This window comes from Pseudorca crassidens, chromosome 3 (genome assembly GCF_039906515.1).
Source record: "Pseudorca crassidens isolate mPseCra1 chromosome 3, mPseCra1.hap1, whole genome shotgun sequence".
Lineage (NCBI taxonomy): Eukaryota > Metazoa > Chordata > Mammalia > Artiodactyla > Delphinidae > Pseudorca > Pseudorca crassidens.
The window spans coordinates 146,186,586-146,211,981 of record NC_090298.1 but is presented as its reverse complement, the minus strand read 5'-3'; the positions used below and the strand labels follow the sequence as shown (position 1 = coordinate 146,211,981).

Below are 25,396 nucleotides of genomic sequence, written 5' to 3'. Positions count from 1 at the left end.
CTTCAGTAGGGACGTAAGCTGGAAAGAACATTCACCCTTTTCCTCAATCAGTCAGTCAATCAATGAAAATTGCTTTTGTACAGTGCTCTTCGTGACATGCATCCCAAAGTGAATTACAGCAAAAGGGAAATCATCTGCTCTTTTTTCATTTCTGTGTTTAGATTGAAAGGATATTGCTCAACATTTTGACATACTATACAAGACATCTTTCTTACTTAAGATACCATCCTATAGTACTACGTAGGAGAAAGTGCAGTCACATATTTAACTGATGTTGAGATTTTGGCCTATAGAACCTCAGCAAGACTCTCACAGTGGGAAACACTTTAGCAGATGAAATATATTCATGTCTTTTATGCTCTTAAAAAAATTAACCAGACTTTCTAATGTTATTATAGACATTTCTAGTGAACCCTAAATAGAAAGTATGCTCATGACCCACTAGCTCAATCTGGTTAATTTGCAGCTATTATCAAAAGTATGGCAGTCGATTGATGTCAAAAACACATGCTGAAGGAACATTCACAACTGGATCAGAGGATAACATGGATTTAAAGGGAAGCCGGGGATAGGTCATTAGACATGGCATTAGAATTGTTTTTTGCACATGCTGCTGCAGTCTTGGTCTTCTTCACAGCAACATATGTATGTACTTTGTATTTATTTCTAGGAAAAAAATAATACTGGCAAAATATTGCAGACAGTAGCTTAAGCTTTTTCATATGCATTTAATCTGATTTAATCACCACAGTATCTCTGTGAAGCTGTAGTGTTATGAGCACCATTTTACAGATATAGAAACCAAGGCATAAAAAGATTAAGTAGGGGCTTCCCTGGTGGCGCAGTGGTTGAGAGTCCACCTGCCGATGCAGGGGACACAGGTTCGTGCCCGGGTCCGGGAAGACCCCACATGCCGCGGAGCGGCTGGGCCCGTGAGCCATGGCCGCTGAGCCTGCGCGTCCGGAGCCTGTGCTCCGCAATGGGAGAGGCCACAACAGTGAGAGGCCCGCGTACCGCAAAAAAAAAAAAAAAAAGATTAAGTAGCTTTCCCAAGTTACTAGTGGTCAATAAGATCATGTAGTCCATAAGCAGAAAGACTAAAATTTTACCTTGATGTGTTTAGCTCCAGCGTTCACATGCTTAACCACAAAGCTATAATTTGTTGGCGGCTGCTAATTTGAAGTAGTATGTATGTTTTGAGCACTTACAATGAGGCAAGTTGAGCTTCCAGTAAGTCCCACTGGGGCCATCCTTAAGGTAGAATGATTTAGAGCAGTCATCCTATACCCCAACTTTGTGCTGCAGCCGGAATGAAACAGATGGGCAGTGACCCAAAGAGGCAATGGGCAAGGGAGAGGGAGGTTGCTTTGCCAGCTGGTATAGAAAAGCCCTGTGGCTCCCACCATCACTGACAGAGCTAACAGAGCTTCCTCTCTCTTATTCTACACCCATACCCAATCATTAATTCTGTAGCCAGACATTGAAGGTATAAAATTTAGCAGGACATGTATCCTTGAGAAGGTCAGAGTCTAATAGTGTAACTGTCTCATGATGTTCCTTTGTGACTATCCTTCAATTCCTCTGAGGTAGCTCTTGAGGTTTACTCTAACCTGACTTTTCTAGGATAGAGTCAATATAGAAGCTGTGAAATGAAGTTGGGGAAGCAACAAGTGCTTTGCATCCATCCCCCATACCCTGCACGTCTCTAGGCTTTGTCCTGACTCTCACCACTGATTCATCAGTGTTGAATGTCATTTTTCACCTCTTTCTGATTGTAAACAGCTTCTGTTTTTTAAGAGGCTTCTACTACTGAGTACCATTAGCTCTACTGAAGGTCCTTCTTAAGGGCCTCTCACATGGGCAAGTCTGAAACTGACTCCTTTGAGCATCCCTCTCCTTCTCGTTTTCATTCTGTAAGGTACCACAGACTAAGGTGCCTATAGAGCCAAGTAGGAAGCTTGACTGAGGTAGACAGGAACGACAAACTGTGTTCAGTATACATCCCTATCTAAAGGGGGCAGCCTCCAAAGGGCTCCAGCTAATTGTTGCCCTGTAAGGTGGTAAGACCCAGTGTTGCCAGATATATTGAGATTTCCCCACGGAGAGAAGCCAGAAATACAGTTTTGTAAATGTTGGCGACTGATTGAAAAATTAAAATAAAAATACTCTGCAGGTCAGCACTCTATGTCTGGTTATCAGTTTCCCACCTCTGTATTCTGTACTCTTAGAGAATTTCAGAACTCAGATCTCTTAATGCATGATCCCTTGCATTTCTCGTAGCCATCCCATGTGGCCTTGCAACAGTGATATTTTTATTTGTCTCTGATGTCTTGATAATTCTTAAAGCACACTTTTTTAATTTGCTGTTTTAAGAAGATGCCAATATTTTGCTTTTACATATGACTCTATACTTAGGTCTTTAATGAAACTTAAAGAGGGCATTTTATCACATTTGGGTTGTGTCTTTGCATACAGAAGGGGTGCAGTAAACAGGCAATGAAACTCAGTTAACATCTCCCAAACATTTTTTTTTTTAATTTTCAAAATAATAAGGTTTGTTTGAGGCAGAAATAAAGCTCACTTTGGTCAAGTGTGTGTGTGTGTGTGTGAGAGAGAGATCTAATTACTAAGGATCATATCAGAGTATCTAAGAGGACCAGGGCTGCACAAAAGTATCTAGTTAATAGCCAGGTAACAAAAGTCCAAAAGGGAGTAAAACTCTTAAGAACGATCAGTGTGTGACCACCACCCCTAAAGATCAGCTTAGAAAGTTAAAGTATATAATTTTAAAAATGGAAAAACACTAATTTTTAATTAAAATGGCTTTTATCTGTGATATAATAAAATCATTTATCCATCTTTAGAAGGATGATTCTTGTCCAAATCCTTTGTCATATTCCATATCTTTGCCATTTTGATTTCATTTTTGTTATAGAGATATTTGTTGAATGACTGTTTCAGCTGTAACAAAAAATGGTATTTTAAAACAAAACCCTTTTAAAAAGAAACCTATTCTTGATTTATAAATCATCAAATTAGTGTTATAACCCTATCACCTATCTTTACACAGTACCTTTTTTTCCCCAAAGATCACCTCCATCTTGATACTTGTCCCAGCACCTAGCAGAGCCTGAAACCTTGTGATGGTCAATGAATGTCTGCAAAACAAACCAAAAAAATTAATTTTTAAAAGTGCAATCTACAGGCAGTGACTTTAGGTATCAAATCTAACATGGTCATAGACTAATACATGATAAAATAAATGATAATGCCAAGATAAGATTATATCGTCATATACTATATAATAACCCTGCTGAAATTCCATAAGAAAATTTTATTCTAAACATGGATGAAGAAAGAAATAAGTACTTCAAATACTGTTTCAAATGGTTAACAGAACAGAGAAGGTTTGTGGTGGGGGTTTTTTTTTTTTTTGTCTGTTTGTTTGTTTGTTTTTTCCACTGGGACATGTGTTTTTCTACCTCTAAGCACAGTTTAAAGATGTAATCCATTGATAGCGTAACTTGCCTTATTAATTGAAAGGGATGGAATCCACCAGATGTAGCCCAAACCAGCAGAGAGTTAGGTGACTAAGCAACAGCAAAGACACCATATTGAGTGAGCCAGATTTCGGTCTCCAAGTCATTTATTTCAACCGGTGACAATACATTTAAACTCCTGTGCCTCAGCAGTGATTGATGGTTTAATATCATATATAATTTTTTTAATGAAGGAAAACCATTTAAATATGTTACCATTTGCACTGGTATTCTCCTATGTACATAACTGCATTTAATCATTATGGGGATTGTTTTTATACTTGTGTAATTTGTATCCAAGAAATAACTGTCAAAACCGTCTCATGCTGTTGCTGGAAATGGTACAGTGTGCTTCATACTTGAATAGATTCATTCTTCCCTGCACATAATTAAGAGTGTTGGAGCTTTCACTGCTACCACATAGGAATTCCATGTTTACATTTCTGAGAATGAAAAATTAGCCACAGTTTGCTTTTTCAGGCTCCCATTTTCTGGGGCTGTGATATTTAAGTACCTTAGTTCTGTACCAGTATATGATTTGAAGAGTTTGATTTTAAGACTTTTAATATTAAAATACATAATAAAATTTTATTATCTAATTATAAGAGGGTTTAGCCTCTTATTAAAGTTGCTAAACCAGGCCTGGATTAACATCATAATGGCACAGTTTGACATGGAATACTCAAAAGTCAAGTTCGAGGGAAGGGATGGGTTTTGTTGTTGTTGTTGTTTTGGGGGTTTTCTCCTATACCCACCCCTCGCACAAAATAACAAGGACGAAACGCATGTGTGGAAACAAACAAGGAGCAATTTGGGACGCTGGAGAAGGAGTGGAGGTGTCAGCCTAGGATGGTACCCTTAGGCGAGGCAGCTGGTATATGTAGCCTTTTGTTTATCTGCTACTGGTTTATGTAGCCTTTAGGCCGGCAGCAGAAACAATCACTCCTACAGGGTCAGCTGCTGGTCAGAAGCAAAATAAGAAAAGATTTTGCGTTCAAATGCACAGCCATGATTTCTGTACAGCTGGCACCTGCTGCTGGTGCACAGCGTGAAGGTGAAAGGGCAAAGAGGCAGTTGTTCAAAACTCAAGAATGGCTTAAAGGGACTTGTAGATTAATCTGCTTTATTAACTTCTGTATATTAGATAACTATTGCTATGAATGACAGTACATCTTTTTGAATAAGTCGCATCTCTTTCTCTTTTAAATTAGCTTTTGAGTAATGAATATTAAATAGAAAGCATTTCAGGGGTAATTAAATGAAAACAGAATGATGTCATTTTACAATTATATTTGTGTGTTTATAGAATAGGGGAATTATAATGTTTTCCAAGGAGCTAAAAAAAAAAAGAGCCGGCTTCATAAAGAAGAATTTGAAATAAATAAGTTAGATGTCCATTAGCCTTTGTGTTTAGACTAAAAAGTATGATGTAGTTTGCGACTTAACGTAGAGTCATTGGGTGCCAGTGGCTTGATTTGGCATTCCCAGGGGCTCCAAGTGTTTTCTTTATGAATTAAAGTGACCGCAATCCGTCATTGTTCTTTTATCTACAGTTTAGGACAGTCAGTTTTGCTATCACTCTGCAGCAAATGTTCTCAGAATAGCAAAGGAGTAGTAAAAAACAACAGCCGTGCCTTTTCCTTCGCACTCATGTAGGGCAGATAAAGAGCGCTTCATGAGGAAGAAAACGCACGGTTTTACACAGGTTTAGCCCAATGATAATTAGGCGTGCTTTATAACAGTCTCTCACCCGGTATGGCAAGTGGCAAACAAGATGGTTTTTAGCCTCTTCATTAATAGTGATTGGCGCAGTTAGCTTAATTTATCATTATAAATTAAGGGTAAAAAGAGTTCACTTTCATGCGTTCTTTTTTAAAGCCTCTGCAAGGAAAATTTCTAATCCATAGACAAAATACTGACACCAACTCTGGGAACGTGTTTAACAATCTGCCTTCTAAAAGGACAACTCTTTTCTGCTGACTCTCAGTGATTTTTTGTTTTTGTTCTTTTAAGAATTCTCAGAAAAAGCATAGCAGATGACATCTGCCTTTTTCATGCTAACACAGCACAGGTAGTAGCATTTATCCATATTTCACAAAGGGAAGGCGTCTGGGATTTCATTTGCACTCCCAAGTTTTAACACAAGTTCAGTCTTTCTACTCTGAGCAGTGTTTCTGTGACATGTGAAGATGACACCTGAGATCACCTCCCTGTGTCACATCCAAGCCAGCCCAGGGCTCACCAGAAGGATCCTAAACTTGCATGGGTGTCACAAAGGAGCAGACTACTTTGACCAGAAAAGATTGGGTTAGGAGTATTTCCACATCCTTACACTCCGAAGTGGAAGAGCCTTTACACCTCCTTCTTAAAGATCTAGACTTTTCCTCCATCCTGTAACAGAAGCCTTATTTACTGTAGGGTTGCTAGGACCTAAGAAGTCACTATAAAAGGGCGATCTCAGGTTCAAACAGAATTTTTATGATGAATGATAATGATGAAAAAGAAGTAGAAATAATTATTATATGCTAGGCTTGTGTGCTAAGTGCTTTATATATATGTACACAGACATATATTCCAGTGTGTGTGTGTGTGTGTGTGTGTGTGTGTGTGTACATATATATATATATTTCTGTTTAAGTCTCACTACTCTGTGGGGCAGATATTTTTATCTCCATTTTATGATCAAAATACTGTAATTGCAGCTCTAGTAAGATAGTAACTCACCCAATACCGTACAGCTAGTAAGTAGCAGAACCCATGCTCTTCACCAAAATACAGTGCAACTTTTAAATGGGCTAGATGGAGGCTAAGCAAGGGGAGACACATGCCATTCATTCATTCATAAATCCTCGACTGAGCCAGGGGCCCCTTTCTTTGAGAACTGATTGGACAGGAGGAAACGCTTGACCTAAGCTGGCTTTTCTTCCCTAGATTTAGAAACGAGCATTTAAAAGATACTGGTCAGCCTCATCTGAATTGAAGACTTGAAAAATCAAGAGCCATGGGGCAGCCATTCCTTGCCACATGCTCAGAGAAGTAGCCAGTCTGCAGCGAGAGAAAAGAGCAGCAGACGTGCTAAAATGATCTCGAGAGACCAGGCAGGCCCACAGAGGGAGACTGAGAAGGATCCCACCAGCGTTCTTGCCGCTGGTTCTAAGCCCTTGAGAGGCCTGACCGTGCTGCCTAGTGTAGGGGTCCTGAAGCCACCCCTTTTAGGCCTAAGTTTTGCCTGCGATAGTTGCCGTCCTCCTAGCCAAAGGATTCTTGACTCAGGGAAGCTGTGAGGACACAGTGAGCCAATGAGTATAGACTCACCTAGCCCAGAGAAGGTATTCAATCAATGTGTAAAAGTAGCCTTCACTGTGAAAAACAATATGCAGCTAGCACTTTTCGATGTCCCTGTCCTTGTCCATATCCCTGCTGTTCATAAGTATAAATGTGAGAAAAGTATCCCGTCCAGGAGGATATCCCAGGCCCAAGACTTCATTTCACAAGATGATCTGATTTTGCCGTGACTTCAGCCGGATTACTTCCGTCTACCTGGTCCCATCCATGTGTTCTGCCTTTCTTAGAGTTCCTTCTGTGACAAGCATTCTTAATATCACACTCACTCACTGGACTGGATGGGGCATGGTGTGATTTTATTCTTGGGCCCAAACTGACTTTTTCTCACTTATTCTTCCTGCATACTCCAGGCATTACCTTGCAATGGCAAGAATGAAAATAAACGCCATAACTCTTTCCATTTGTATAATGTCTTCATACCTTCTGTCTCTTCTGACTCTCACAACAACCCTGATGGGTAGACAGGGCCAATGTGAATATTTTTTAACTTGAGAGTATGGGTACATGAACACATTTAATCCCACAGTACCTGTATGGGTAAAGTGCACAGAGGTTCAGAGGGGTGAAATAACTTGCCCAGAGACACAGAGCCACTAAGTAGCAGTGCCTAGAATATAACGAAGGCTTCCTTGTCCCTAGATTTTACAGTTTTCTTGTCTCTAGGTTTTAACATACCAAGGCTCCCCAGGGCCTTACCCTGCCCTTCCTTCCTGGCATTTCTTCTTCTCCGTCCATCCCTATTCAAGGGAGACAGCAAGATAAATGACAGGGTTCCCCTGCCTTCATTTCTCTTAGTGGCACTGTGGATGGTATAAGAAGCTCTTTGAGTTTCTTGGAAGAATGGCACAGGATAAAGTGAGGGTTGGTTTCATGATGGCATGATTTATTCATTTCGCAGTTATTACTGATTTTTCACATAGTACTTGAAGGGTAAATTATGTGAAATTTTCCCAAAGTATATTAAGGTCTGGAGATGTGACTTCCACCTTCATATTCATTTGTCTTGACCCTTGGAAATTTTAACTAGCAGTAGCCATTCGTGCAGCTGTGAGCTCATATAGTGTGTTAAGGAAGACTTCTTATTTGGTTGCAGTCTAATCACTACTTGAGGAACAAGGTAAAGGTTCCCTCATCCTCTGACCTTTCATGAGTTAATGCTGCTTTGTATGCTTTGCAACCCAGAAGAACTCTTGCGTGTTAATTCTGTATCCCTTGTCATGCTTAGGAAAATACAGACGTAAGTGCTTTCAGACTGATGAAATTCTATCCTCCTTTCATAGTTATTTAATTGCAAATTCTCTATTTGTGGAGGACTTTCTACTTACAACAATCAGAGCTGACAGATTTTACAGTCAACATACCTGGTTTTGACATACCAGTTATGCTACTTCCTGTGTCCTTGGAATACTTACCTCACCTCTTTGAGGTTAGCAGCCCTTCAACAGGGGGAGTTCTTTACATTACTTGAACTGGCCCCTGGGATCAGGTGGCTGAACTGCTCCCTCCTGTGGTCTCATGCCCAGACTCCCCAAGACTAACCAAGACCTAGATGTCTCCCATTCCATCACTCCCTCAGCCAGTTACCCCATAACTTGGAACATTGGTATCGTGGAAAAGAAAAACATTCAAGTGCATGTTTAGTTGAGGTCATGTGAACATAGAATGCTAAGAAGGAGCGATGGGAAGCTCAAGGCCTGAAGAGAAATCTCTTAGGCCCCAAAGAGACCCACCAGAAAGAAAACACTAAGCAAGAGCTCTGTGTTAATCCCCATACTTAATGTGGCGTCTCGTTTTAGATGAGACAAAGAAGTTCCACTCAGGGAACTAAAAGCGTCAATTAGAGTTAAGTGCATTTAGGGATGATTTCTCTGAGACCCTTAAGATTGGAAGGAAACAACTTGATGGGTGCGCAATAAGAGATTAGTAAATACTTAGGCTGCATGGGCTCTTTTAGGCCACAGGGACCACATTTTATTCAATTCTGTACCACAGTGCCTGACACATAGTAGGAGTTCAGTAATTCTTTGAGCAAAGAATAAGTCTAAGAAATGAAGAGGGAGGGAGAAAAGAAGGAAGGAGAAGTCCCTAGCACAGTACCTGACACATGGCAGGTACTCATCACGGATGTGTTGCGTGTGTGCACCTAGCACGTAAGAGTTGATAATAGAATATTATTGACTTGAAATGTGTGCGGGTGAAACAAGTAGATAACAAGAGGGCTTTAGAGCTTCTCTAGCGGCCTGGCCTGTTTTGGAATCTGTACTTTAAGGGAGAAGTTCCACCCTCAGTACACGATGGCCTCTTCTTATCCCACAGAAGGAGCAAGCCCTCCCTCCCCAACCCCATCTTTCTCCTGAGCCCCTTGCATTACTGAGAGGCTGGAAACAAACTGACAGAAACCTGGAGAAAAGTAACTCAAGTGATTTAGGAGAATGGAAGGGCTGGCTTATGGGGCCAGATTAAAGAAGCTAAATATGTATAGCCTGCCTAAGTGACAACTAAATGGGGCGTTTGATAAGTCTATAAATACTTGGAAGATGTAAATGCCAAGGAGGAAAGGGAATTACTTAGCATGGCACAATGGAGTATTGGCGTAATGGGATAATATTAAGAAAGGGAAAATGAAGGTTGAACATCAATAAAAAGCTTCCTGACAAAGAGAACCATTCCTGACAGAGGACACTATTAAGTTACGTGCTGTGGGCCAAGGGAAGTAATGGCAGTGCCATTTCTCAGGGTACTGGCAACAGAGCCAGCAGGACAGGACCCGAGATATGTCCTGACTGAGGCACAGGAGCCAAGCAAGTAACATGTGTCTGCGGCCTCCGAATCCTAGAAACAGGAAAAAAGCTGCATCTTCTTGGGAGAACTCAGACGGCTCAGCCTCCTAAAGGGTCAGACCCTGTGGAGAGCGGTTATACCAATCGTTCGCCCTCCCACGCCACTGCCCAAAAGAAGTCATCCACCTAAAATGGTACCCCATTTCCTCCAAGATAAAGCCCACATTCTCTAGCACGCAGTAGTAGGCCCTTCACAGGACGGGGCCTCTGCCTACCTAATCAGCCTCCTCCGCCACCACCACTCCCCGCGCACCCTCTCAGGTCCCACAGAGCTGCCCGTCATTCCCCAGACACTTCTCCAAACCTTGGCACCTGCTTGCTCCTTTTCCTACCTTACTCCCTGTCAGACTTTGCTTGTTCTCTACAACAGATCCAGGTGTCACCTGTGAAGCCTTCCCTGCCTGCCCCCCGCCCCTAGACAGCGTTAGTCAGCCTCTTGTGGTCTCTCAGAGCCTCCTGTGCACGCTTCTGTTTGTGGCGCTTGCTAGAGTGTGTTGTCATGTAAACAGTGTACTGCCTCCCCTACTTGAGTTCTTGGAGGGCTGGGACTGTGCCTCACTCATTGGTATGTCCTCAGGGTCTAACTCAGAGCCTGGCACAAAGTAGGCGGCAGTAAAGTCTGAATAAGTCAAGAAACGAGGTTCTATTCCCAGCACTTTCAGTCACTATCATTCCTTAGGCTCCCTATGTAAATATTAGGGTGAAAGAGCTTCCAAATCTCAGTAACATCTTTGAATCATCTCCCCAACCGCTTGGCCAGCACTCTCTATGCCATTTAGACAGCTATAAATAAAAACGCTCAAATCTGAAAGGCAGCATGCCATCCTCTGTGGTTAAACTCGAGACTGCTCTTTAATGGAAAGTGCTTCTGAGGGCCGAGTGAATTTTCCAAAAAAATATTTTTTTCTCCTCACACAAAATCATTCGAACATGATAAGTAAAATAATCCTCCTCTGTTGGTTATGAAGATTTTTAGGTCCATCTAACCAAATCCCTTCGGGAAGTCAGAGAGAATATAGTGACAGATGATAGGCAATGAAACTTTGAACCTCCTACTGTAAGGATAATATGTTTATTATGAAATACAATATTCACTGCACTCTGCTCTGAGGACCGCATGAGATGCCCCCATGCCATTATGCCTTATGTTGTTCTGTTGTGAAATATGATATTCATTGCAAAATGTTGTGATGACTGTTCAATAAAGTACCATGCTGTTTCCCGCTCCCTTCCTTGATTTTGAATGGCCTCAGTTAGAGTTTACTTTATCACTGAATATTTAATATAAACATGTGCTTGTAGTCGCCTCTGTCATGCATGTATATGTACACTGGGTGGGGTTCATTTCACTGCTCCTTATCCCCCGAGCTCACTGGGACTGTGGGCCTGCTAGACCGCAGCCGCCCTCCACCACGTGCAGCGCTGCTGGGGCCGCCTAGCATCCAGCCCCTTCTCTCATTGGCAGTCTTGAAGTTGAGGCCATGTTCTTAAAGCTCTGAATTTACCTGTAGCTTCAGTATCAGGTTGTTGTTCTTCGAAAGATTTCTTTAACTGGGAAGAAGATGGGATACGCAGTCAAGGATTCTGACCATTTCTCTCTGTCTCTGCTACCACAGACTTGCGGAGGCCCTCGTCATTTCTCCTCTGGACTCGTGCAGTAGTACCTAAACATGTTGCCTTGCCTCCAGTACCTACCCGTCATTGCCATTCTGCAGTTTCCCATAAGTTTTGTTCTAAATCACCGATCTCATCATTATTCAGAAGTCCTTTGAAGGCTACCCTTTGTGTACTGGCCCGAACTCATTTCTGCATTCAGCCTGACATGAAAGACCTTTTATAGCCTGGACTCAGCCCAGTCTTCTCCTCACCCTCAGCTCTACTCCTTTCCACTCAAAAGAAGGTCTCTCTTAAAAGCCTCCTATACAGAGGCTGATTATTCCTCATATATGCCAAGCCCTGTCCCCTGTGCCTTTTCTCATTTTATTGTCTCTTCCTAATGTATCCTTTCCCAGTGATGCTATATGTGTCTTTTAAGATTCACATTAAATATTAGCTGTCCTGTGTGGATAGGCTGATTTTTTTAGACAGAAAACGTAGCGCATATGCCTTTGTTAGTCTCTCTTGAGCTTACACACATTTTCTAATTTGGGGCCCCCAGAGGCTAGTGTAGGACATTGGAGGTTCCAGAACCTGATTGTATGGCAGTCATTTGGGCAGTATACCATGAACTAGAAATTACAGTGTCACTTGAAAAAAATGAGAGGAAAATGGCTTTGGCGTTGAAAGCCATTGCTTTACATACAAGTTTTCCCAACATTCCTACCTAGAGGAAACTTAGATAATGTTTTTGACAAGGGATGCTTAATTTTTACATCAAATCGAATACTGTTCCGTTTGATGTTGGCCAGAGAAGAGTGAGAAAGGGTTTCCCAAACAGTGCTGAGTGGCAAATCCTTCAGCCTCCCAGTACCCCAGGTTTTCTGGTTTCCTTTTAATGCAGCGAGCCACTTTATGAGATCTGCAGCCACTTGAAATATGAGTTACTACTCGTAAAAAGTTTCAAGTGGATAATGAAGATTCAAGAATGAGACTCACAGTGTAGTGCAGTCAATTTTGTTGCTGCTGCTTTCCAGTACATCTCTGCCATTGAAATGAATTATTTATTGTAATTTACTTCAACCATGGAAAATAAAACTGTTTTCATTGTGATGTGCACTGTAACATTCAGAATAGACACATCACATGCAGTACTCTCAATTAATTAATTCTGAAGTTTCATTCCAACTTTATCTTCTTTATTATAAGCTATGAGACTGGCAGGTAATTCTTTCCCCAATAAACTATGATTAAAATGAATGTTTTGAGAACTAGGGGTAATGTTGGTAATGGAGAAAATTGAAACAGCAGCAACACTAGGTTGTGTATTTCCTTAGATTTTACAGTGGATTGGAAGGGTTTTTAAATATTCTAGGCAATCTATCACTTGGAGGAAAACTTTTTCTCCCTTAACTTTTTGTAAGGAGTGGGTGGAAGAGGAGGGTACTCTTAGTTTAGATGTGGAACCGTGCAATGCTAATATATGGCCAAAGCCAGCTGAGTTAACCAGTCCTGCAGTACCTTTATTGGTAAGAAGTTTTTTGCCTTTTTTTTTTTTTAAAAAGCAAACTTAGCATTGTACAAAGGCCAAGAGGCAGGACTCCCAAATGATTTTTCAGAGGAGAATGGGTCACCTGTAATTGATTGCAATCTTGTTTCTTCTAAAAAGAGGCTCACCTCATGCATTTCATTTGATTTTTTTTTTTTGATTTAAAGTGCTAAATAGTTGCTTCTGTTATGAGACTGCAAAGACACTATGAGAACTTAGGAATGTGCTTAATATGTACAGATATTAAAAGATTTAATATAACTTAGGTGGTGGGGCTTAGTCCAGGCAGAAAAGTACTTGCTTATTTGTCCATTACTTTCATTTTTCATAACATTCCACTAATACCACATTGCTAGACAGCAGACAAAGAAACAGTTGATTCCTTTTCCCCAAAGATGACCAGTATCTAATTTGAGGAGGATCACATTTCAATATTTGCTATGCACGTGGCCTAAGAACAGCGCTTGGTAATGACAGCAACTCGCTAACCTCCACAAGCACTGAAAATCTGGAAGCTTTTCCTCCTTTGGCAGCATTCAGGTTCTTCCAGGTCATAGATCTTCAACCAGGGCATGGGGCTCTGGAGAAATTGCCGTGGAGATGGGTAGAAGGTCTCTCTGCTTTTTCAGGCTCTACTACACTATCGTTTTTGTTTTGTTGTTTTTATTGCTGTTGCTAGGGCCAGCCTTCCTCCTCCTCTCCTAACTGGCCTTCTGAAAAGCCAGTTACAGGTGCCAGAGGCTTCTTGAGACTCAGAAGCATCTCTCAAGTGTTTGGTGCATTTATCGGTTGTTCTCAAAACATCAGCAACTCACTGCATCAAAATCAAAGGCAATCTAGCTTGGTCAGCAGTACATATAATTGTGTATCCTACCCCCTCTTCTCATTGAGGGCCCAAGCAGATTAAGGCACCCCATTCCGCAGACACACCCTCTTGGGCACAGCCCTGATCATCCTTGCTTTGTCCTCCTCTCCCCACCTCTGTCTGGATCTAGGTACAGGGACGCTTTGTCTTTGGTCTCTCATCTCTTCTTTGGTCCATCCTTCTTTTATATAAACCAAAGCCTCCTTCTCAGCCCCTCCTTGCACCACCTTTTGGAGAAGACAGATTACTCTTGCCCCATTCCCATTTTCCATTTCCCTGGTCAACAGGGAGCAAAGTTGTAGTGTAACTAAAAGGTCATTCAGCCCTGAGCAAAGAGGCCAGGATAGAGAGAGAAGAGCTGAAGTTCCCTAAATATGTTAAGGATTTGATCCCCATAGATCAGAGTTCATATCATCACTTCAGATTCAGTTTTGTCTTTCTGAATCAGATGGGGAGCAGAAGGGAGGAGTTTGAATTTTTTTTCACCTAGTTCTTAGACTTTGTGGAATATTTTTTAGTTTTATTAATCAATATGTTCGAAGAACATGAACAATGAAAAGTGCTCACTTTATTGGGAGTATTGTAACTCGAAGAAAATTAGCTTAATTTACTAATGTTTTCTATGATGTTAATTTAAATTGCCGTATACTTTTGGTGGGAGGGAAACCAGTGGTTCAGTGGACCGTGTTCCAGAGACAATCTATTAATTATGTCTACTGCTGTTCACCTTGGGAGGCTGAAAATATGTTAACCAAATTTATAAAAGCTGTAGGTGGGAGGCAAGAAGGTCTGCTGCAAACTCACCAGGAACCTCTGCCCTGGATTCCAATCACAGGGATTTCAGGAGCTGCCCGGCTCTTGATCAGGTGGCAGAGTGGCCAAACAGAGGAGATACACATGGGCAGCATAGCTGGGAGGCTCACTGCAGGTGGAAGAGTGAGCCACGCCCAGAAACGAGCCTTTCCTTTCACACCATGAATCCGCTAGCAGTCTACAGTGAGGGCCAGACACACTGTGCCGCAACCACCACTGCGGCAGTCCTGGTCCTCACCCTCAGGCAACAGCCTCCGGACTCAGGCGGGCCTGTGCACATGTCCTGGTTCCACTTCACCTCGTGGTAGCTGGTGGCTGTGATGCCTTGAGCAAGTAACTGACTTGCTCAGCACTTCAGATCCTTAGTCTATGAAATGGGGATAATACCTACCTCAGGGTTAGCTGAGAGTTCCAGACAGTGTGTGCCTAACAGAGTGCTGAGCACCCAAGGGCTCTCCGTAAACGTGTCATTCCCTGCTGGGCAGTGAGAAAACTCATCAGGCACAGCTTATGCCTAGGTGGAAGTGCTTGTCATTAGAAAAGATGGTGCCTCAGCCTTTGGCCTTGGTGACCTGAAAGGACCTAGAGAGCTCTTCCCGGCAGCTGCTGGCTAGAGAGGCAACAGTGGCTTAGAAGAGTTCTCAGGCTCTGCACACAAAAGCAGGATCCTTGGAAATGAACAATGTATTAATTTACATATTTACCCATTTCAGGTTTTAGCCATAGACTGAGGCCAGAACTCCTCTGTTTTCTGTACAGTCCCCTTTCGGCTCTTCAGCTCGTTATGCTTTAGTTGATATTTCACTCATCCTTTCCCATTCATTCATTTATTCATTTATGTATTCATTCTGTCATCCAGTAGCTATTTCCTGAGCCTCTGATAGGTGCCAGATGCCATACTAAGCACTAGGGATACAGAGAAAAGTCCCCCATGGTCCCAGCCCCGCAGAAGTTTGCAGACCAGTCTCCCGACCCCACCCCATTGCAGTCACCACCCTGTACGCACTCAAGCCACACCTCTCCAGCCATCCTTCTCCACTCAGCTTCTAGACCCATTGAGCCTCCAGCCTCCTTAGAAAGAGTACATACTCACCGTGTAGCAGTAAAGCACCCAGCACCAACCACATCTTTGCTTATTCTGCACAGGTAGAAGATAGAACAGGAAGCACCTGAAGTGAGAGCATGTAGTTACCACCTTGCTGTAGGGGAAGAGTGACCCAGCACATTGGAGTGGGAAGGTCCACTGTGCTTTGTGCTTGTGCTTTACATGCCATTTTAGGGTAGAAACAGGAGCGGAGCTGAGGAGTGAACAGAGATCCGTGTAGCACAGCATTGCTTTGTCTTATTTTTCCAGATCAGATATTTGTAGCATAGCTTCATGTTTTATTTAGAAGATTACAAGATTTCAGAACAACAGAAACACTGTCATTCAAAATCCATACTAATACATGTGCCAGACCACATAGGACTGATTTTTGGACTGTTTTCTATTTTAGGGTTTTTTTGCTTGTTTGTTTGTTTGCGTATTGCAACTCCCAGTGAGGGTAACTGATAGTGAGAATATAATCTCGTTTATCTGTCCATAAGCAAGACATGAAATGGGGTGCTTCCTGGAGCCATGAGATTCCACTGGGCCAGATCAGGCAGGGTAACCATAGTTGGAGTAAAGGAACGCTAGTAAGGATTTGAGTGCCTGGGGAAGAAGTCAGTCCTCACAGCAGCCCTTCAAAATAGTTGCCATAATCCTTCATTTTATATGTAAAGAAATAAAGGCTCAGAGAAGTGAAACAACTTGCCCAGCGTCCCAGGTTACGTAAGTGGCAGGGCCAGATTTGGCCTTAGTTCTGACTGGCTCCAAAGTCTGTTCTTGTCAAACCATGTTGGTTTTGCTTCACTGAGAGAAATTTTCTACAAACTCATGCCAAAGCCCTTTGGGAAGGAGGAAGGAGAACAAGGAAGCACCACCTGAGACAGTGTGGTGTCTGGTTTTCCTAAGCGGACTAAGCCTCATGACTCCCCTTCCCAAGTGGTCCATTCCCTGGTTGGGCAGAATAACTGCTTAGGATAATACAGTGGGTAATGTGTGTGTTTTTTTGGACATAGGCTCTGGAAACTGTAGCCTGGGTTGGGCAAATCTGAAATGGCCATTCCAGCCATGCCTGTAACAGTGCAGGAAGTGAGCAGAGGTTGGAGGAGTTCCTTATACTGAACGCTGATGGTGCTTTGTGACTCAGTGCAGGCTGGGGCGGGCCACTGCAGAGTTGCCAAGGGCGCTCTCCTTTCAGTCTTGACTTGTTCGCATCGATAACCGCCAGAGATTTCACGTTACCTGCAACAGGATTCTGTACTCAGGCCTTTCACCCAGTATTCTTCCATATGGGGGGGGACTTTCTCCAAAGGGACTTGCCATACTGATTGAACTGTTTCCCCGTATCCTCTAGGAGTGTTAGAAACAAGAACTCTGGAAATGAGTTGACACGTCAATACCCTTTGAACGGATTTGCTCACTAATTTCCATTTTTCCGGAAGAGTAAAAGAGGAAAAAAAAAAATCATCCATTTTAGCCAACTTTATTTTTAGAAAAGTATTTTATTCAAACATCCCCTTACTCATTACAGACATAAATACATGCATTCAGACAAATGAATCCACGAGAGAACCGTGTAAAGTAATTGGCACATCACTTCAGCATGCTTTGTCAGTTAGTGGAGGACTTTGGTGCCTCTGACTTTAATCTTTTCCATTAAAATATCCATTCTGCCTTCAGATTGTGAAACCCATAATATTTTAGGCTGTCTCCGTGGATCTGTTAGTTTTGCTTGTCAGACTAATTTAATTTGTGGCTCTGTGACTTTGGGTGGCTTGTTAAATTGTACATGGAAACATGTGATCTGCAAATGATGTTCAACATGCCAGGCTTAAGACCTAGTTTCTCCCCAGAGACACTGGACATGCAGTAAATGTGTGTTGGCAGATTTCATTTGCAACCAGCCTAACTGTTAGGATGATGATGATGTGTGAAACGGCAGATGTTTAAGCGCATTACTGTTGCTTTTATATACCTTAAATGTTTATAACACTTTTTGGAGCACTTTTTATATCCACCGTCTCATTTGATTCTCTGAGCTTCCTTGTACTGGGTTATCATCTCCCTCTTTATAGCTAATGAAACTGAGACACAGAGAGAAAGGTTCAGTGACTTGCCTGAGAACAGGGTAAATTGGATTGCAAAGATGCTAGAGGACAAAGCCAAATGTCACCAGAGCCTAGTCAGGGTGGTGTGTGTAGTAGACTTTGCCACATAATTGCCATTTTCCCCTGCCCTCCTTTGAGGAAAGGAGCTCTGAAGTGGTGAAAACAGGAAGGGCTAGAGATGGGAGGTAAAGAGTGCAAGAAGCAGAAACTGTAGCATCAGCTCCATATGGATGGCCACAACTGGCTTCACTGCTCTTTGCCTGGACTGTTGCAGCAGCCTCATCTCCGGCCTCCCTCCTTGACTGTCACCTGCACAGTACACGTTCCAAATGTCCCCAGAGAGAGATTTCTTAAGTACAAATCTGAGCATGTCTCTCCTTTGCTGCAAACCCATCATTGGCTCCCACTGCCAGATTCTTCATCGCGGTCTTCCAGCCTACACTGGGGTCTTGCTTCTGGCCTGCCTCTCTTCTGCCACACTGCATTCCTCACCACTGTAGAACCCACTGTGTTCTTTCCCAGACTCCTTTTTTTGCCACCGTCTCTGCTTAGAACACATTTATGGTGAACTCCATAAACATGACCTTCTCTGTGGAGCCTTCCCTGATTCTCAGGGACCCAGAAGCATCCCTCTTTCCACTGCATGCCCACAGCAACTTAGCCCAGCCTAGTGCCTGTTATCTCTGTGCTGAGTAGTCTGCCCCAGGGAGTTTTTAGCTCCTCAAGGATGGAGGTTGTGGTAGATGCCTGTGTTCTCTTACTGCCTCCCAGGTGTCTTGAAGAATTGGAACTTAAGAAAACGGATGAGTATGAAATGTAGGAGTGAAGTGAGTAAATGAGTGAATTAGTGTATGAGGAGTGAATGAGAAGACTTTAACAGCCTGAGCCAGCAGGAAACGTGACTTCCAGCATTACCGGGCATGTGCCCCATTTCTCCCTCTTGTCTGAGAGGAGTCATGGAGAGAGATTACCCCTCCACAGCTTGGCGTCTTTGGTGAAATGAGAGGCAGGAAGAAAGGTGAGCTGGGCTTTTGCCTGGTGACCTAGTATAGAGGAAAACACATCAGGGTTGAGAGGCAGGGACTGATCCTCTTGGCTCTGTGGCCCCTGACTTCTGCCCACCCAGAAGGTTCTCACCAAAGGTTTCGGTGGTGGGAACTCTTCCTCAGGGAGCTGAGAGTCTTTGCCAGGAGTTCCTACAGCAGCATCATAGGCTTCCAGAGTCAAAGCTGTTTGTTTGTCCAGGAAGCACCTTCATGTCTGGTGGCAAGATGTGGGGATAGAAGGTGAGCACATAGAAGGCCTGGGACTGGGGGGGGACTCTGAGCCAGCGCATCAGTGTCTTCATGTGACTCTGTCTTCTAGATGATGTCTGTCCTCATGAATACCATTGTCTTCGAAGACTGTCGGAACCAGTGGTCAGTATCCAGGCCTCTCCTGGGGCTCATCCTGCTCAACGAGAAGGTGAGTGCGGTTGCAGGAAGGTCCGCAGGAGGCGACCACTGGGAAGAGGGAGCACTGTACACCAGGCCAAGCTGTGACAAAGACAGGGAAACCAACCGAGCTTGAGCTGGGACCTTGAGCACGCGGGACAAGGCCATATTCCCCCAGAAGGCCCTTCCCCAGAGGCCTCAGATCTCCTTCAGTTAAGTAGAGGCCTCACACTAGCTTTTCTGGCATCCGGAGCCCTGCACTGGACAGGTGGTTTGCTCAGCATTGCTTCCAGCACACCCTCACTCCCCTCCCTGTTCCGGCAGATTGTGGGCAACCACGCCTCTTGCCCCTTCCTAGGCCTCCCTTCCTTTGTGGGATCCCCACTGCCCTCAGTGGTAGCAGTAGCCCCTCAGGGCCAAACACAGAGGCAGCACCCTTCATCCGGAGCACAAGTCTCCAGTCCTTAAGTGCACGCAGCACTCTGGGCTGCCTCCCAAGTTCTCCAGCTTCCCCTTGAACCCACCCCTGTCTCCCCAGCAGTCAGTAGGAACAGTACATTACTGCTCGGGAGAATGAATTGTCTATACAATAAGAGAGTACTGGGGAAAAAGACAGTGAGTTTAGAGGCAGCCGCATACATTAAAATTCAAACTGAAATCCCAGCCTTGGAAGGAAACTAATAGAAGAAGAAAATATATCAAAAAGAGAAGAGCTGTCTCATCATTCACCTGTGCTGAAGTATCCAATTTTAGCCACATTCAATAGCACTGTCATTCATCTTCCCTCAGTGTTATTGTGATTTAAATCCAAGCTCTATAAAAGAGAGCAGTTCTTTTAAAATGATTGAGAGGGAATAAGGGCAAATTCAGTGTTTAGAAAAAGCTTATGACATCACAATATTATACTTTACTGATGGAGGTAATATTTCATGGTTTGGGATGAAAAACTAATAATTTTCTATTTGGTGTGAGTCACTGCATCATTATAAAAGGGAAAAATAAGTAGTTTTGTGCATTCCCAGTCTTGTTCGGGAAGACATTGTGGTTTAAGTGTAATGCCTCTGATATATAGTATTTAAGTATTAGTCTGACTACATATTAATTATGTGTGTTTTTGATGTGAGCTGTTTTAATGTATGATGGAAATTAAATGTCATGCTGTTTGGGCTTGGAAGGATAAACACGACTGGCAAAATGTTGTCTTTGTGCTGAAATTAGGCTGTTTCCAATGATTAGGAGCTGCTTTTAGCATGAGAGTTTGTGTGTATAAAAGCCGACAGACATCAGCAGAGAAGAAAGGGCTGTGCAGTTCTTTGTGACCAGGTGTGACAGGTGTTCTTCTTAGTGCCAGGAAGCTCTCCCAGGACTAAGCAAGTCCCTGTAACACCCCACCTCAGCAGAACAGACCCATCCTAACTCAGGAGGACAAGGACTTGGAACAAAGCCTGGGGTCGTTTGAGGGGTAGTTCACTGAAGCCACCGAAGACGAAGAGGCCTGAGGAGGGACCCTGGACTTGGTCGCCCAAAGTGCTCCTTGGGCATTTTTAGTTCATTTCTTCCCCTCAGCCTAAGAGGTCCTTCCTCTTTCAGCCTTTCTGTGATTATTGTTGATGAGACTCAGGAAGACCTTTATGTGCTTGGTCCCCCACAGAGGAGGCGAGAACTCCATCAGCCTAAATTGTTCCATGACAATAAAGCAGCTATAGGAAGAGATTTTTATGAGAAGGGATAATACAGTTTATACTCAGGAATGTCCCTGTTGCTTTGGTTTTCTCTAAAGGCTTAAAGTTCAGAGGGGACCTGGACCAAAGCGCCTTTGAGAGTTAGGAGCCCTGAGCACTTTGGAGGTGGTCTAGCCCTCCCCTACAGCTCTTCTCAGGCCCCAGTGTGGAGCCAGAATTCTGACACTTGTTCTGTCTCCCAACAGTATTTCAGTGAACTGAGGGCAAGTCTGATAAACAGCCAGCCTCTCCCCAAGCAGGAGGTCCTTGCCCAGTGCTTCAGGAACCTAATGGAAGGAGTGGAGCAGAACCTGTCTGTCAAGAACAGAGACAGGTAAGCAGCGCCCCATAGTTTAGCATCTCTGGGGTAGGTGGACGTTCCGGGATTGCGCTTAACACAGCTCACGACATACTGATGTGGCTTTTTTATCACACCTTGTAATCCTAGACTCAATTTAGTTCCATGCAGTAAATATGACTGGGTAGTTGCTTTCTTCCAAGCATCACACTAGGCACTGTAGAGCAGCGGTCCCCAACCTTTTTGGCACCAGGGACCAGTTTCGTGGAAGACAATTTTTCCGGTGGGGCGGGGCGGGGGGCGTGGTTCAGGCGGTAATGCGAGCAATGGGGATAATGGGGATGAGCGATGGGAATCGGCGGATGAAGCTTCAGTTGCCCGCGGCCCAGGGGTTGGGGACCCCTGCTATAGAGGATGCAGAGATGAATAAAATGCAGCCTTTGCCCTTAAGCAGTTTATAATCCAACAGGAGAGAGAGAGAAAAAGTAACTAATTGAAAAGGTTAAAAGAAGGAAAGTTTAGATCTGCTATGAAGGACAAAGAAAGGCCTCCTGGCATTTGAACAAGCATAGGCTTTGAGGTCAGACAGACTCCAATTTAAATTTTTATCCCTGCCCTTTATAGGCTGTGTGGCAGTGAGTAAGGCAGTCAAGTTCTCTGATCCTCAGTTTTCTCACCAGTAAAACAGAGATGATGATAATTGATTGTGACCTTTAAATGACAGAATATAGTAAACATGGTACCCAGGACATATGATGCACAGTAAGTAGTTCTTTCCTCTTTCTGACCTTTAAAAGTGGTTGGTTTTGCAAGAACAGAGACAGGTAAGTTGCCAGTGAGATCCTGATGAGGAAGCCAAACTTACCACCTATGCCTGAATTCACTCATTCATTCATTCATTTAGTTCATAAAATTTTATCAAGAATCTGCTATGTGCCAGGCACTGGGGATACCACTGAGGAACTAATTGTTCCAGGTTTTTGCCCTCACGGAGCTTCTAGTGGAAGAGACAGGCATAATGAATGATGGAGAGAGAAAATGTTTTCAGAAAAAAAAAAAATAGTAATACTTGCCTCATCCTTTTATCAAAGCGGTAGCATTCAAACACTGCGCCATTTGAAATGTATATTATTAATCATCCCGATAGCCACAAGCCAAAACCTGGGCTCTGGTAATACAAGGCCAAGTCGGATGGGCTCTGTGGACGTGTTCCCTTGACTGCTTGTTCTGAGCCAAGATCCTCTATCAGGCAAAAAGGGGCAGCCTCCAGGGCTAGCAGGAGAAGAGACTGCGTGAAGGAAGAGGGGACCCTTCCCTACATGCCTCGGGGGGAAATTGCTTCACCTGAGGCTTGGGAATTTGAGTATTGCCTCCTGAGCGGCTCTGTGAAATGGTGTCAGACAAGCTCCTCGTTTAGTGAGTACTAGCTAGCACGGACTGCGTGTTTTCCACGTGCCGGGCAGGATGTCGCGCACTTACAGGCATCGTCTCACTTGACTCAGTAAACTCTCCCTTCCCGCAATCCCGTAAGCTAGCCACTCATGTGGGGCATCAAGACAAGAGATCACCCAGCTTAGAAGTGATGGGGCCAGGATGTGAGCCCAGGTAGTCGTACCCAGTGCCCCCTCCTTGTGAAGCACTTAGTTTGGTTTCCTTATCTGCAAATGCGGATACTGACACCTACTTTGGAGAAGACTTGTGATGATGAAACGAATTTATATGTAAACTCAACCAGTGCCAGGCACATAAGCTTTTGTTCTTTTCTTTATATTCCTTACCATCTATAATGTAATTTGACTTTTAAAAATAATTTTTAAATAGTATAACCACAGAATGCACCCCTCGAAATGGTCAGAGTGTATTTGCTGGTAACCCTTGTCTTCCGGGAGGGGAAGGAGGAGGGCATGCTGCTGGCAGAGCAGTAGTAGTCGGTGAAATGGGAGGAAGGAGCTCAGCCAGCACCTAGGCCGTCTCCAGGGTCCTGAACTCCGCCACCAGAGCTTCACACAGCCTCAGCCTTGCCACTGCCCTCAGCCCTTTCTTACTCTTTCCACAGGTTCACCCAGAACCTCTCGGTCTTCAGAAGAGATGTGGCAGAGGCCCTGCGCAGTGATGGCAGCACCGAACCGTGCAGTCTGGACATGATGAGCTGACCCGACTTCTGACCGTGTGCCGAGCAGCTTTTATCAAGAGACTTGTGGGTCTGGATCCCAGGACAGTGATGTTGGCTAGCCCAGGGGAATCTATTTTTCAAAACAAACAAACAACAACAACAAGAGTCCTACCTTTTTATAAGCCTGGCCTAATTGTAAGAATTTATAATAGCGCACAAACAATGTAAATTCAGTCTTTGCACTGAAAAAGCAAAAGATGTGTTTTCAGTCTTTCTATAAAATATCATTTATCTTTGTTCTTATAATGCTCTGAAAGGGTGTAGAGACAATATTTAACCAAAGAATATAATAAACCAGGTTTACGCCTAAGTGTGTACTAGTTAATGGTTCTGCAGTCAAGGTTGTGAATTTGTGAGAGATGCAACCTTCAACATAGATCCCGGATTGAGACAAATATACCATTTGAACCTGTTAAATTAGTAGTTTGTTATGAGTCTGGAAAAAGCAGCACTGGGGACTCTGAGCTGTGGGCACTTAGAACGAGCCTGGGAGCCCTCCAGAGCGCCCCACAGGACTGCACACAGCCCTCTCCGCCTCAGCAGCGACTGATAAAGTTGAGAGACGGTAACGCAATTAAATGACTTACAAACAACGTTTGCTCTTCACTGGCATAAATCTGAAGTGGTTTAGTCTAGAAGAATTAAGCTGTGCAATTACTGCCTGCAGAGATATTTCTTCAGAAGAAGTAGGTGGCCCCAGCAAGTAGCTCTGGGTGCTACCAGCACCCAGGCCTGCCTCCATTTAATTTTTAGGAGAAGCTGAGGGTGTCCAGTCAAAATACAGATTCAAAGCAGCTCTGCCTTCTTGGGCCACCCAGAACAGTTCTAGGTGCTAAAGTACAGATTTTCAGAGGATGAGGATCAGTTGGTTTCCATCCTTCCACAAAAACTCTTCCTACCGTGGGGATTGCAGCTCGGCCCAAACCCAGGACAAGGAGGAAGCCTTTCCAGTTCGTGAGGGACTGGAGCTAGGCTATTAATTTGAGATTGCCACTGTCAGATGGCTTTGGTGTCTCACTGCTCCGTCTTCACGGCTCAGGCTTGTAGTAAATATTGTTCCCTTTATTTCTGATAAGACACGAAAGGTTGGCCTTACTGTTGAAGAAGAAGTAAATCTACAAGCTCCTGTTAGAATCTCGTTTCTCAGACTAGTATTTCTTGAAAACTTTCTTGATAGCTGAGTTTTACAACAGGCTTGTCACAGAAAAGCAAAGTCACCCAAGTTTATCTCAAAATGTTTGTCTTCCGTGTGTGAACCCAGGAAATCAGGGAAAAGTGTGTTCTAGGTAGGGTTACTTCTGGTATCTAATGGAGAAGGAAGCCTCAGCCTTACACTTTGTTTCATTAGCAGTGGGATAAATTTCCACAAGAAGGCAAATTCTGAACTTCATAAAACCTCAACTGTTTAGAGAAGTCTGACTTGAGAATTTTCTCTTTCTCATGGGCTTATTACTGTACACTACTCATCCCCAAAAATATCCTTCATAGAAGACCTATCCCCTTCTGACACTGTTTTTTGGTTTGTTTGTTTTTTGTTTTTGTTTTTGAAAAAGGTCCAAGACCTGGGAGTTCCCTAGTGACCTAGTGGTTAGGATTCCGGGCTTTCACTGCCATGGCCCGGCTTCAACCCCTGGTCGGGGAACTAAGATCCTGCAAGCCGCGTGGCGTGGCCAAAATAAATAAATAAATAAAAAGGTCCAAGACCTAAAAGCACCGTATTATTTGCATTAAAATGCTCACAAGAAAATCACCATGTGTACTTGCTTTTCTTGACCACACCGCCAAAGGTCGCCTGGTGGTTTCTCCCCAGCCAGGAAAGGCTCTGTCTTGGCCTCGGAGAGCTGCTGGGGAGGAGGACTTGTCAGGCCTGCCCCAGCCCCACTTGAGCAGGGCCTGCTCATGGCGCCGGGGTGTGCAGAGCACACGGAGAGGCAGCGCGCGCAGCAGGGAACAGACTCAGCGAAGCGATGGAACGTCTGCCGTGCCCTCCTCATCTGACCTCTCACTTAGTCCTCACAATAGCCCTGTG

The 25,396-nt window shown here is 43.7% G+C and overlaps 1 protein-coding gene across 6 annotated transcripts in view; it reads left to right on the top strand.

Annotated features, from left to right (window-relative positions):
- Positions 1-25,117, top strand: part of RANBP17 (RAN binding protein 17) — a 322,707-nt gene extending 297,590 nt beyond the window's left edge. For all 6 annotated transcript variants that reach the window (XM_067732877.1, XM_067732875.1, XM_067732874.1 and 3 more), the window contains 3 exons: positions 19,108-19,206; positions 21,103-21,230; positions 23,251-25,117. In XM_067732877.1, the coding sequence (XP_067588978.1) occupies positions 19,108-19,206; positions 21,103-21,230; positions 23,251-23,347 (324 nt within the window). In that variant the 3' untranslated portion in view covers positions 23,348-25,117. The remainder of the gene's footprint in view (positions 1-19,107; positions 19,207-21,102; positions 21,231-23,250) is intronic.
- The last annotated feature ends 279 nt before the right edge of the window (positions 25,118-25,396 follow it).